At 49.0% G+C, this 14,381-nt stretch overlaps 2 protein-coding genes across 2 annotated transcripts in view; both read left to right on the forward strand.

Annotated features, from left to right (window-relative positions):
- Window positions 1–452: 452 nt before the first annotated feature.
- LOC306707569 (amino acid transporter heavy chain SLC3A2-like) lies at window positions 453–4,311 on the forward strand (the record flags this gene model as incomplete). The annotated part of the gene is made up of 8 exons (XM_079175080.1): window positions 453–802; window positions 1,555–1,745; window positions 1,906–2,079; window positions 2,183–2,280; window positions 2,598–2,740; window positions 3,041–3,368; window positions 3,555–3,614; window positions 3,961–4,311. The coding sequence occupies 8 exons, from the start codon at window positions 453–455 to the stop codon at window positions 4,309–4,311; spliced, it is 1,695 nt and encodes a 564-aa protein (XP_079031206.1).
- Window positions 4,312–10,338: 6,027 nt separating this feature from the next.
- Window positions 10,339–14,381, forward strand: part of mdga2a (MAM domain containing glycosylphosphatidylinositol anchor 2a) — a gene marked incomplete at its 3' end in the record, with an annotated part of 47,916 nt that continues 43,873 nt past the window's right edge. Inside the window, exon 1 of the mRNA XM_079174940.1 lies at window positions 10,339–10,420. Coding sequence (XP_079031066.1) covers window positions 10,348–10,420 — 73 coding nt within the window. The 5' untranslated portion in view covers window positions 10,339–10,347. The remainder of the gene's footprint in view (window positions 10,421–14,381) is intronic.

Below are 14,381 nucleotides of genomic sequence, written 5' to 3' on the forward strand. Positions count from 1 at the left end.
AACATGAACATGAACTGCATCAGTGTGTTCTGATACAGTTCAGACGCTCCAGCGTCCGCTTCAGGGACCACGTGGTCACTACTGTTGTTATTCAGGTTCACTAAACACAGCTGGTGTTTACTGTTGTTTACAAAACACGTGACTCATGTGTGTTTTTATTTGAATGTGTAAACAACAAACAACAAAACAACAACCTATGGAACACGTGAGAGGAGACCGGGAGTTCCCGTTTTTCCCACAGCAATGAAGGCATCAGTCGCTGCAGCGCTACGGTCAGACAGACACGCACACACACACACACACACACACACACACACACACACACACAGACAGACACACACACACACACACACAGACAGACAGACACACAGACAGACACACAATCAGACATCACGGACACCCCTGACGGTACCGAGCCGCTCTGTTAGATCCATCACCAGATCACCGCCGGTATGAACACGGAGGAGACCAACGTGGATCTGAAGGATGCTGAGACCAAAGATGCGGATCCGACGGAGGCACCAGGTCCAGATGCGGTCGCCGCGGATGCCGATGCGACGGAGGCCGATGTGAGCGAGGCGGATCTAGACCAGGAGGAGCAGGAGAAGCAGCCGATGACCGGAGGAGGAGACCCGGCCGAGGACGCTCCGTCTGCCGGAGGAGAGGAGGCGGAGCCGGCGGACGGAGCGGTGATGGAGAAGAACGGAACCGTGAAGCTGAAGATTCAGGACGAGGAGGAGGAGGAGGTGAAATTCACCGGACTGAACAAAGAGGAGCTGCTGAGGGTGGCCGGGACTCCGGGGTGAGGAGGCCGCAACACACACACACACACACACACACACACACACACACACTACATATACAGATATATTTAATTATGTCTGAATGTCTCTGATGCTCTCCTTCCATGCATCCTTGTCTCCCTCTATGTCTCCTTGTCTCCCTCCTTGTCTCCTCATCCTCCTCCCCGTCTCTCGTCCTCCTCCCCGTCTCTCGTCCTCCTCCCCGTCTCTCGTCCTCCTCCCTGTCTCTTGTCCTCTCCCTGTCTCTCGTCCTCCTCCCTGTCTCTCGTCCTCCTCCCCGTCTCTCGTCCTCCTCCCCGTCTCTCGTCCTCCTCCCTGTCTCTTGTCCTCTCCCTGTCTCTCGTCCTCCTCCCCGTCTCTCGTCCTCCTCCCCGTCTCTCGTCCTCCTCCCCGTCTCTCGTCCTCCTCCCCGTCTCTCGTCCTCCTCCCTGTCTCTCGTCCTCCTCCCTGTCTCTTGTCCTCTCCCTGTCTCTCGTCCCCCTCCTCCCTGTCTCTCATCCCCCTCCCTGTCTCCTCGTCCTCTCCCTGTCTCTCGTCCTCCTCCCTGTCTCCTCGTCCTCTCCCTGTCTCTCGTCCTCTCCCTGTCTCTCGTCCTCCTCCCCGTCTCTCGTCCTCCTCCCTGTCTCTCGTCCTCCTCCCTGTCTCTTGTCCTCTCCCTGTCTCTCGTCCCCCTCCTCCCTGTCTCTCGTCCCCCTCCTCCCTGTCTCTCGTCCTCCTCCCCGTCTCCTCGTCCTCCTCCCCGTCTCCTCAGCTGGGTGAGGACGCGCTGGGCGCTGCTGGTGGTGTTCTGGTTGGGCTGGTTGGGGATGTTGGGTGGAGCCGTCCTCATCGTCCTCCAGGCTCCTCGCTGCAGAGACCTCCCGTCCTCCAGCTGGTGGAACGACGGCCCGCTGTACCAGATCGGAGACATCAGGGCCTTCAGCGCCCTGAAGGACCTGAAGGGTGAGGAAAGCAAGGCATTCTGGGAGAGATTATCTATTATATATATTCATGAAAATGTGAAGCAAGGCATTCCGTTTTGTCTTCCTCCTCTCCCTTTCCTCCTCCTCCTCCTCCTCCTCCTCCTCCTCTTCCCTCTTCTCCTCCTCCTCCTCCCCCCCAGGAGTGGAGCAGAAGGTGGGCCATCTGTCTCAGATGAAGGTCAGAGGTCTGGTGGTCGGTCCGGTCCACGTGGCTCCAGCAGACGACGTCATGAGTCTGAGGTTTGAGGAGGTCTCCTCTGAGTCTGGAACCCTGGACCAGTTCAAAGACCTGGTCCGGGCCGCTCATAAGAAGGGTGACGATGACGATCATTATTAGAAGGAATGAGCTTTGAGAACAGAACTGAAGTTATTCTGCTCAGGATCCTGGTCTAGTTTACATGTGGTCTGTCTCTGCAGGTATCTCTGTGGTTCTGGATCTGACTCCAAACTACCAGGGTTCATCTGGACCCTGGTTCTCCAACGTCAGTGTGACCAACGTAGCTGAGAGGCTGAAGGTGAGAGAGAGAGAGAGGCAGACAGGCAGACAGACAGGCAGGCAGTTAAGTGCAGACATGATCTGAACAGAGATCAGTCAGACTGTCAATGCTAGCTCACTATTACAGCTGTCTGTCTCTACCAGCTGTCTGTCTCTAGCAGCTGTCTGTCTCTACCAGCTGTCTGTCTCTAGCAGCTGTCTGTCTCTACCAGCTGTCTGTCTCTACCAGCTGTCTGTCTCTACCAGCTGTCTGTCTCTACCAGCTGTCTGTCTCTAGCAGCTGTCTGTCTCTAGCAGCTGTCTGTCTCTACCAGCTGTCTGTCTGTCTGTCCTCAGTCTGCTCTGGTCTTCTGGATGAAACAAGGCGTGGACGGCGTGCAGATGTCGGGGGTGGAGCGAGTGGCCTCCATGGTGCCGTCTCTGTGGACAGACATCAGAGCCATCGTCCACAACGGGACGAAGGACAGTCCCAACAAGAGGTCAGAGACCAATCTGTCAGACCACTTGGACCTCTGGGACTACTGGGACCACTTAGTTCACTGGGACCACTAAGTCTATTGTGACCAATGGGACCATTGGGATCACTGGGTTTCTAGGACCTCTGAGTCCACTGGGACCTCTGGGACCAGGTCCATCATGAATCAAATTCTTTAAATCCTAATCATCCTCAAACAGAATCAGGACATCTGAAGTCCTCAGAACAGAAAACTGTCCAGATATGAAATAAAGTATTTAGATCTCAGTCCGTTTGCACTAACAAAGACTGGATGTTCTTCCAGAGTCCTGATCGGCGTCACAGAGCGCTCCTCGGCTGAAGACGTGTCCGCCCTCCTCAACTCCACCGGCGTGGACCTGCTGGTGTCCGGGGTCCTCCTCGGCCCCGGCGGCACGGGCGCCGCGGACGCCGCTGAGCTCGCTCAGTCCGTCCAGCTCTTGTACTCGTCCCACAGCCAGCTCAAGCTGGCCTGGAGCCTGGTGGGGCGGGACCAGGGTCACCTGGCCTCGCTGGTGGGACCGGCTCTGGTCAAGCTGCACCAGCTGCTGCTGCTCACGCTGCCGGGGACGCCCGTCTTCAACTACGGAGACGAGATCGGCCTGATAGACGAGGTGAGGACGCGTCCCGTGAGACCTGAGAGACGGACGTTAAATCAGTAGAATGAGTGGAGTCTGGTCTACGGTGTCTCACTCACTCCCACCACTAGGTGGTGCTGAAGGAGTCCTTTCTGATTCATCATCAAACATGATTATTGATTATCACTGATTGATCTTCACTTTTTATCATCTGTGTTAAAGGGCACCAAGTTTCCCAGAATGCTTTGGGACTCTGATGAGGAGCTGAACGGGACTTTGAAGGTAAAAAAAAAACTAAACATGGAGATACTGAGAGTGGCAGGAGGACGTAAGGAGTACAAGTATGAGGAGTATAAGGAGTACAAGTACAAGGAGCGCAAGTACAAGTTACGCTAATGCAAGTAGGGCAAGTACAAGTAATGCAAGTACTAGTAGTGCAAGAGTACATGTAGTGGAAGTACTTGTAGCAGAAATGCTGTTATCAGTGCTGGCAGTACCAGCAGTCACAGAAGTGGTTACAACAGGAGAAAAGGTACTACAGCTATAGTACTAGCATTAATTGTAGTGCTCGTAGTAGTAGCAGTACTAGTACAGCAGTACAGTAATAACATTGTGTTCTCTCCTCCAGGAGGAGCAGGCGGAGCGTCGGTCATGTCTCCGGTTCTTCAGCGCTCTGAGCGAGCTCCGTGGAAAGGAGCGCTCCCTGCTGTTCGGAGACTTCCTGCTCCTCTCTAACTCCTCCTCCTCGCTGGCGTACCTGCGCGTCTGGGATCAGAGCGAGCGCTACCTGGTCGCCTTCAACTGGGCGGAGGAGGCGGCGGCGCTGCAGCTGAGCGGCGCGGCGCTTCCTCGGCGTGCGACGCTTGTCCTCAGCACCGACGGCGGCGTCCTGCCGGCCGACGGAGGCGACGTGGACCTCACGGAGCTGCGGCTCGGCCCCGGACAGGCCGCGCTCCTCAGGTTCCCCTACGCCGGATAGACGTGAAATATAAAAAAGAACGGCGCATTAAACGCGTCTCATTTACTGTAAGTGATGACTATTAATCATGTGACGTCTCTGATTCTGTGAAAACTAAACAAAAATACAAAGAAAAGAATTTAAAGTCTTGTGTCTGTTTTTATGAAACCTGAACGTTCTCTAATACTGCAGACCCCCCCCCCCCCCCCCCCCCACACCGACGCCGCTAAGGTCCAACACCGGATGTTGTCCCTAACATTAATGAATAATCGTGATAAATAATCGTGATCTCAATATTGCTCAAAATAATCGTGATTATGATTTCGGCTATAATCGTGCAGCCCGAGTACAAAGTACTTTATTTACCTCTGAGATGTAGTAAGATGGACTTTATTGTCCCGAAGGAAATGTGTCTTGGAAACATACATACAGTGTCTGCTGTAACAATACAAGTAACATATTGCATACTGTACATACACAGACTGCCACCAGCCAACAAATACATGTCACACCTGTACACACACCTGTAGTGTATAGTTAAGATAATAAAAATAAAGAATGGGTGTTACAGAGGTTAAGCTCTGGCTAGCTCGCCATTTAGCGCTTTGCTGGATAAAGGAGTTCTTACAGCGGTGGAGCTGCTCTGGGGGACTCTGAAGCTGATCTTCAGGGTGAGGACATGGTGGGTCTGAGATCATCTTCTGTCTGATGATAGTCTCATCAGAGACGGCCTGGAGTGTGGGATGCTGTCTGACTCCCATCATCTTCATGGCTCTTTGTGTGAGCCGGTGATCTGGCCTTTCAGCTGAACCCTGAGAGGCCAAACCGCAGGACGCTCTCTACGGCGTGGTAGAAGAGGAGCAACACCTTCTGGTTGACCCCAAAGACCCTCAGCCTACGAAGGAAGTGTGCAGACATTTACTACCTGAACACTCCATGTCGGTTCATTGTCAGTGTGTTGCCCAGGTATCTGTAGGAGTCAACCTGTGCTCTGGTTGGATGACCACTGGTGAGGGTCTCCAGTGTGTTTGGGGTTGAACACCATCTCCTCTGTCTTCCTGATGTTGAGGATGAGGAAGTGTTTGTCGCAGCACTGGACAAAGTTCTGAATCTCATGTTTGTATTCAGCCGCATCCGATGTGTCAGACATGAGACCCAGGATGGCTGCATCACCAGAGAGCTTCATCACGTCACTGTTAGCAGGGCTGCATGGTCATTCATTAGTGTACGGGGTGAACAGGACTGGTGAGCTGCTGGGTCCGGTTGGTGAGGAATGAGTGGGACCACTCAGTAGTGACGGGTTGACGTTCATCAGCTGCAGTGTGTTCAGGAGAACGTGGGGCTGTAGAGTGTTAAAGGCTGAACTCAAGTCTACAAACATCAGTCTAGCATCGGCCCTCGGATCCTCCAGGTGTTCTTCACTAGATGCATTTATACTGTTGGTTGCATCATCAGTGCCTCTGCTGTGTGTGTGCACACTGGGAGGATCTAGCTGTGGGCCTACAGCCAGCTGTAGTTCACCGTGAGCTTCTCCATACACTTCATCACAACAGAGCTTAGAGCAACAGGTCTACATCATTATTCTCCTGTGGACAGTAGAAAGTACAATATGTACCTCTGAGATGTAGTACAGTATAAAGTCTCAGATGTTCGATAGATTGAATTCAGCGTGTCATTCACAGTTTGTCCTGCAGAGGGCAGCAGCTGAACATCAAACCTCACCTACTGATGACTGGACTATTGGACATTACACATATACACATAAATGTGTATGTGTGTATGTATATATATTAGTGCTGTGCAAGTTAACGCGTTATTATCGTGTTACAGTGGTCGTGCATCTCATACCTGGGCCTTCTGTCCTACTGAGCTGCGGTTATCTGTTTCTAGGGTGTAACATCACACGTATTCGTATTAAACCGTTCGTACGAGGCTTACGAACCGAACAATACGTTTGAATAATACTCGTGCATTTGGAAAATGCAGAAGCTTAAATTGTGGGAAATATAATGTTTTCGGTGGACTGCGCTCACGTAGGAGAGACGGGCTCTGACCTCTGAACCCGGAACAATGTGTATATATATATATATATATATATATCGTAAGGGCTGAGGTCCAGGTGTGTGCGTTCCATTCAGAGGCTCAACCCACTTCCTCAGCAGAGCATTGGGATCAGGTGTGGGAGGAGACACACCTGGAGCTGATCTCCTCATCAGGGAGATGAAGAAAGGTGAAGCAGGAAAGCTGATCAGGGGAGAACATGTGGAGGACACGTGGAGAACACGTGGAGAACACGTGGAGAACACGTGGAGAACACGTGGAGAACATGCTGCCCTGAGATCTCCAGGGTTGGAGAGAATTGAGACGGGTCAGTCGTGGAGCAGCCTGGCTGAAAGAATTCGTTTTGTGACAGAGATCAGCACTGAGCTAGGTTTTCTGTTTTAATGTTACTTCAGTTTATTTAATTAAAGATCCTGAAAACTGCAGAACTGACTGCATATATATATGTATGTGTGTGTGTGTGTGTGTGTGTGTGTGTGTGTGTGTGTGTGTATATATGTTTGTTTTTCCATTCTGTGTTATCAAATTATTATTCATTTAAAATCATCATTGAAAGGGTTAATTTCCTGTGTGAGTGACGTCGTCTCTCCGTCCTTCATCATTATTTAAGACCGGCTTCCTCCTCTTCCTCCTCGTTCTGATCACTGCGCTCATCATCAAACATTAAAACTGCCATCTCCATGACAACACCATCCATCCTGTATTTGAACCGACGGCGAACAGCGTCAGTGTGTCACATACAACATGTTCTCCTCCTGTTCTCCTCCTCCAGGGAACAGGAGGAGGCTCAGAGCAGAGCGTCGAGGAATCAGAGACGTTTTATTCTGGAGCGGCGGGTTGAGGACCGGCTGGGTTGAGGAGAGGCTGGGTTGAGGAGAGGCTGGGTTGAGGAGAGGCTGGGTTGAGGAGGGGCTGGGTTGAGGAGAGGCTGGGTTGAGGACCGGCTGGGTTGAGGAGAGGCTGGGTTGAGGACCGGCTGGGTTGAGGACCGGCTGGGTTGAGGAGAGGCTGGGTTGAGGAGAGGCTGGGTTGAGGACTGGCTGGGTTGAGGACCGGCTGGGTTGAGGAGAGGCTGGGTTGAGGACCGGCTGGGTTGAGGACTGGCTGGGTTGAGGACTGGCTGGGTTGAGGAGAGGCTGGGTTGAGGAGAGGCTGGGTTGAGGAGGGGCTGGGTTGAGGACCGGCTGGGTTGAGGAGAGGCTGGGTTGAGGAGAGGCTGGGTTGAGGACTGGCTGGGTTGAGGAGAGGCTGGGTTGAGGAGAGGCTGGGTTGAGGAGGGGCTGGGTTGAGGACCGGCTGGGTTGAGGAGAGGCTGGGTTGAGGACCGGCTGGGTTGAGGAGAGGCTGGGTTGAGGAGAGGCTGGGTTGAGGAGAGGCTGGGTTGAGGAGGGGCTGGGCTGGGTTGAGGAGAGGCTGGGTTGAGGAGGGGCTGGGTTGAGGAGGGGCTGGGTTGAGGAGAGGCTGGGTTGAGGAGAGGCTGGGTTGAGGAGAGGCTGGGTTGAGGAGAGGCTGGGTTGAGGAGGGGCTGGGTTGAGGAGAGGCTGGGTTGAGGAGAGGCTGGGTTGAGGAGAGGCTGGGTTGAGGACACAGGGTGAGACGTGATAATCCTGGTGTTTTCACCAGACCAGCAGGGAGCAGCTTTTTTTTAAATACTTTGTCATACTTGCAGCATATATATATATATATATATATATATATATATATATATATATACTGTAACTATTCAAGTATGACAAAGTAATTATCTGAAAAGCTTCTTCATATTCAGAATCCTTTCATTCAGGAGACAAACCCTCTTCAGATCCTCAGAGGCCACTTCCTGTCAGAAATAAAAGCTCTTATTTGTTTTTATATCTCCCGTCTGAAATATAATGGAGGACAAATAACAAAGTAGAGTATGATGAGTTCATATTATGATTATTATTGTTTCATGTAAATGATGCTTCAACTTGAAGAGTTGTGACAGACTTTGACATGAATCATCACGTGGTGCTCTCGTGCCATGCCATGTACATATCTTACAATTAACGCACTTTGTCCACGTGTTTAGTGTGAAGCGCTGCCTCACTTGATGACTTAAGTTGTGTTCACACCAAACGCGATGAACGCGATTCGCGCCGCGTTCATCGCGTTTGGTGTGAACACAACTTTAGGACGCACTGATGTCTCTGCCTCCGCCGTGTGTTTCAGAGCGTTCCGGTGGTCTCTCCGGTGGTCTCTCCGGTGCTCTCCGGTGCTCTCTCCGGTGCTCTCTCCGGTGCTCCGCTCTTTTCCGCGCTCAACTCAACTTTTTTTTTTTATCCTCAAACCTCTCATAGTAATAGTCGCGCGACACAACGAATCGCTAATGCAATTGGTTGTGGAAGTTGTTTAAACTGTTCTTCTGAAAGATGTTCAACACAAGTTCTATGATTGTCTCTTCATGTCTCTGCTCACACGTTTGTGTTGATGTCACTGGTGCTACAGTGACATCACATGTGTGTGTGTGTGTGTGTGTGTGTGTGTAACGCTCCTCAACACACTGAAGAGAAACGATTTGTTTGGTTTTAATTATTGCCATGACAACACTGTTTTGTTCGTTCATATTGTTTTAACTAAATAAAGGTTTCTAAAAATCAAATGTCTGTGTGTGTGTGTGTGTGTGTGTGTGTGTGTGTGTGTGTGTTCCCGCTTCACCAGGGGTCCCTGGGGAAAAAAGAACATCACACACGTGCGCAGAGGGCTCGCGCTGTCATGTTCTACCCCGCGTGCCGCCTACAGCTCCTCCTGTCTCGTGAGGGATGTGTTTTTTTTTCTACAGTCACGGTCAGAAACTAGCGGCTCGCGATGTCTCGCGCGGCAGATTAGTTACACTAGGACCGGAAACGGCTCTTCAAAGTAAAAGCCCGTCAATTCCGAATGTGGTGATATAAATGATTATGTGGCAACAAAACGTCCCAAAACTGGTGATATTGTATATTGGGTCACATATCTACCTCCAAACAGATTGATACAAATACAATTAACAATAAAAAGGAATAAGGAACAATACGTTAATGGAAAAGGGAATTAAAACCAACCTAAATGTGTTGACATGTAAAGTAACATATTTATAATATTCTACATGTAAGACTTAACTGTATTTTATGACGACTTATTACAGAACTCCCGTCACAGTTTAAACTCACTGACAGTTGTGAGCTTTTTAAGTGTTTTATTGTCTTTTAATGTTTCAGTTGAATTTGTTATTTGAAATTAGTCTAAAGAAACAAATTCTTTCTTTCTTTCTTTCCTCAGATTTAACTTTGATTCCCTGGAGGCTCGTCCTACATGATTTATGTTCATGAGATCAGTTTTCTGTTTTGAATAAACCATAAAAAGATTGCAACGTTTGGTCCCTGTTTTATTTTGTAAAAAAAAGTATTTCCGGAAGCAGCATCCGTGTCCACTCTGCTCGACTTTACCGCTCGGTTCGCTCGGTGACGTCCCTCACCGGTAAAAGTGCACCGACGAGTCTACCGGACTGTCCGCCTCTTCTTCTCCCGGCCTGACGGGCTCCACGACGAGCCGCTGGAACGGACGCGGAGCGGGTTTCACCGCTTCTCACCTCTCGGTGAGTGATGGACGTTACTCCGGTACCGACTAACGGACGCGGAGCGCAGTGTTGGACTCGGCGGAGGGGGGGCAGCGGGGACTTGTGAGCGGTACCGGGTCGTGTTTTTTTTCTTTTTCTTTTTGAGTCATTTTTTACCGACAATGTCACCGACAAGGAGACGCCGCTGAAGGCACGTGCGCGTCTCCGCTGACCGTTTTTTAAGCCGACGTTAGCTCCGGTGATGAGCGGAACCGGACCTTCCTGTCACATCTGGATTGTTTAGGAGGGGGAGGAGGGGGGGGGGGGGGGGGGTGCACAGCTGGATTTTTTTTTTTGGATGAGAACCGGTCACCGGGCACCGGATTCCGTGCGGAGGGACGCCGGCTGGAGGAGCTGCGAGGCGGCCAGAGGAGGATGTGAAGATGGGTCTGGTGTTCGGTCTCCTGTGGCTGTTTACCGGCTTCCTGCAGGGCGCGCACGGCCAGGGCGTTTACGGTAAGGACGTCATTCACACACCCACACACACACGGTCATTACGGTTATGGTCATGTTTGTATATCCGGTAAAAGCGACGTGAATACGGGGGTTTAACCCGGAATACCACCCACAGCAACATGACCTTGTGAGGGATTTAGCGCGCCTGTGTGTAGGCTGAGTGTGTGTGTGTGTGTGTGTGTGTGTGTTACATTAAGAACACAACAGGTAGCTGCTGCACACGAGCACACACCTGTGAGCACCAGGACAGAGACCTTTATTATTCATGTGGATCTGCTTTTAACGGCTTCATTCAGCATCATCGTCTTTAACTGAAGTCCTGAAGCTACAGGGTCTCTGTGTGTAGCAGTGCTGCTGGTCTACTGGGTCCCTGCAGGTCTACAGGGTCTCTGTGTGTAGCAGTGCTGCTGGTCTCCTGGGTCCCTGTAGGTCTCTGCAGGTCGCTCTGCAGGTCTATAGGGTCTCTGTGTGCAGAAGTGCTGCTGGTCTACTGGGTCCCTGTAGGTCTACTGGGTCCCTGTAGGTCTACTGGGTCTCTGCAGGTCTACAGGGTCTCTGTGTGTGGCAGTGCTGCTGGTCTACTGGGTCCCTGTAGGTCTCTGCAGGTCTCTCTGCAGGTCTACAGGGTCTCTGTGTGCAGAAGTGCTGCTGGTCTACTGGGTCCCTGTATGTCTGCTGGGTCTCTGCAGGTCTACAGGGTCTCTGTGTGTAGCAGTGCTGCTGGTCTACTGGGTCCCTGCAGGACTCTGTATCTCTGTGGGACCCTGTGTCTTTATCACAGGTTCTTATTGCATTTCACATGATCAGATGAAGACCATGTGATGTGGTTGAAAGCTCATAAGTGGACCTTTAGTCAGAATTATCTCATTTTAACAGATTCTAACTTTTTAAAAAGCTCCCTGTTTTTAATATTCTTTAAAATAATATGTATGTATCATGTTTTATAGTAGTACTGTGATGTGATGCAGTACTACTGTAATACTTCATGTACTAATACACTGAACTCTTTAGTATCACCTTATTACAGATATTTATATTCTATAATATTCAGGTCAGTAACCAGAACGACATAATAATATTGTTGATTTAATGGATTAAACTGTTTGTTTATGTTTATTAATTAGTGTTTCACAGAATAATCAGGAAGTATAAATACTTAAATACACTTTAACATCCCCAGGACAAAAACAACAAGTACACCACAATGTGCTCCGTGTGCTCAGTGTCCCTAATGTCCTCAGAGTGTCCCTAATGTCCTCAGTGTGTCCCTAATGTCCTCGTTGTCCCTAATGTCCTCAGAGTGTCCCTAATGTCCTCGTTGTCCCTAATGTCCTCGTTGTCCCTAATGTCCTCGTTGTCCCTAATGTCCTCAGAGTGTCCCTAATGTCCTCGTTGTCCCTAATGTCCTCAGTGTGGTGATATTTTAATGGTAGAGATCCTGCTGGTTTTAGTTAAACCTGATGCTGGTTTATTCCTGCTAGTTCAACCTGCTGGACGACTTGGTGCCGTTGTAATATTGTTCGCTGTAGTCTCCCATACGGAGCCTCATACTGACTCACTGTCAAAATAAAAGCGTAGTGACAGTGTTTCCTGTGTGACGTCAGCTCTCAGATTATCTCTAATCTTACATGTCACAGATTAGAGGGAGAGGAGGCGTATTACATCACACACACTGTTACTTACATTCACACAGTTTAGTGCACTGACGTCTCTCAGCTCATGGAAACTCAGGCTTTTACTGGTAATTCCTCTTCCTGTTTTTTTTTTTTTTGGGGGGGGGGGATTAGGATGCAGCATCTGTGCGTTTGTTTTCCATGAGGTAAAAAAGCTTCACTCAATGTCACGTTTTTACATCTGAAGCTTCTGCTGACGTTTTTTAAATTAATCTTCAAATGCCGGTTGTCATGTTTTATGTCATATTAGTCATTTCTTTTTTAAATCTTCAAACAAAATCCTCAATTTGAATGAACTGGGTCAGATTGAACATGTTAGTCATTTTTAAATATATAAAATCAACTTTATTTGATGAAAATTAGTGGTGATGCCGCTTCTTTTTGTGCTATAACACACGATAACATGATAACGCACACGATAACACACACGATAACATGATAACGCACACGATAACACACACGATAACATGATAATGCACACGATAACACACACGATAACATGATAACGCACATGATAACACACACGATAACATGATAATGCACACGATAACACACACGATAACATGATAACGCACACGATAACACACACGATAACATGATAATGCACACGATCACACACACGATAACATGATAACGCACATGATAACACACACGATAACATGATAACACACATGATAACACACACGATAACATGATAACGCACACGATAACACACACGATAACATGATAACACACATGATAACACACACGATAACATGATAATGCACACGATAACACACACGATAACATGATAACGCACATGATAACACACACGATAACATGATAACACACATGATAACACACACGATAACATGATAACGCACACGATAACACACACAATAACATGATAACACACATGATAACACACACGATAACATGATAACGCACACGATAACACACACGATAACATGATAACACACATGATAACACACACGATAACATGATAACGCACACGATAACACACACGATAACATGATAACGCACATGATAACACACACGATAACATGATAACGCACACGATAACACACTAAGTGGATCAGATGTCCTGTTAGCAGCTTAAATGAACCCGATGGTTGAAGTCAGGCTATCTCGGTTCCTCAAAGGCTGATCCGCTCAAACAGTCTGGTTCATTAGAACCAGACTTCAGTCATCAGGATCGTTGTGCGTGCCCGTCCTACTTCAAAAGGGGGAAGTGTCCATCACCGAAACCATGATTTTCTAACCGTACGATGCAACATGAGGAGGACGATGCAACTGAGTCATCCTGAACATTATCCGGCTAACTCAGTTAGCCACGTACGAGGACCGGGGCCCTGCTCCTCTTCACACCACTACGTGTCATCAGCATGACGCAGCCTGCAGTCAGTCAGTGTTGTTGTTGTTGACTCTGGCCGTCAGATGTGTTGTCTGATCTGTTGCTATGACACTGATGTGATTTCACAGCCATACGGTCTCATTTTCTGCCTCATAAACTCTTCGAGCTCAAGGACCTGAAACCTCTCAAACACTTCATGGACGACCCCATCGCGTAAACGACCAATCAGAGAGAGGAGACACAGAGCTGCCTCTCAGTGATTGGTCCTTCCTGTGAAGTACATAAATGACATTGTAGAACCATCTCAGTCATGTTTACTGCCCCCCCCCCCCTCTTCCTCATTACGTATTAAGAAGGAGCCCCGTGCTGTCGGCCAATCAGATGCCTGCTGTTATTTTTAGCCGGCCCACTGACTCGGCAGCTTCCTCTGAGAAATCCTTGGCTCCAGAAATAGAGCGAGAGAGCTTACGTAACACAGAGAGAGAGACAGATATTTTTGATTTTTAGAAACCTTTATTTACTGAAAACAACATGAAAAAACAAAAAATCGTTGCCATGGCAATAAATTAGACACAAATCAACAAAACAAAAACCAATCAAAACAGTTTTCTCTGTTCAATGTTTTCAAGGAGCGTTGAATGTTCGTTCATCTCCAGACACAACATTGTGCTTCATTGTTGCAGCGTTTCTCAATGAAATCCTGCCTGTTGTTCATACTGTTGTTCATACTGTTGTTCATACTGTTGTTCATACTGTTGTTCATACTGTTGTTCATGTTCAGGTTCTGTCTCCTCACAGTGTCGGCTCTCTGGTTCAGTTTGCTTTTGTTGAGCACTCTCACACACCCTGTCACTGTGTGGAGGTCCAAGAGTTTAGACTCTGTTTCACTGACTGATGGTCCTGAGACCCCGTTCAGCTCTGGAGTAATCCTAGA

This window comes from Pholis gunnellus (assembly GCF_910591455.1).
Source record: "Pholis gunnellus genome assembly, chromosome: 15".
NCBI classification, from domain to species: domain Eukaryota; kingdom Metazoa; phylum Chordata; class Actinopteri; order Perciformes; family Pholidae; genus Pholis; species Pholis gunnellus.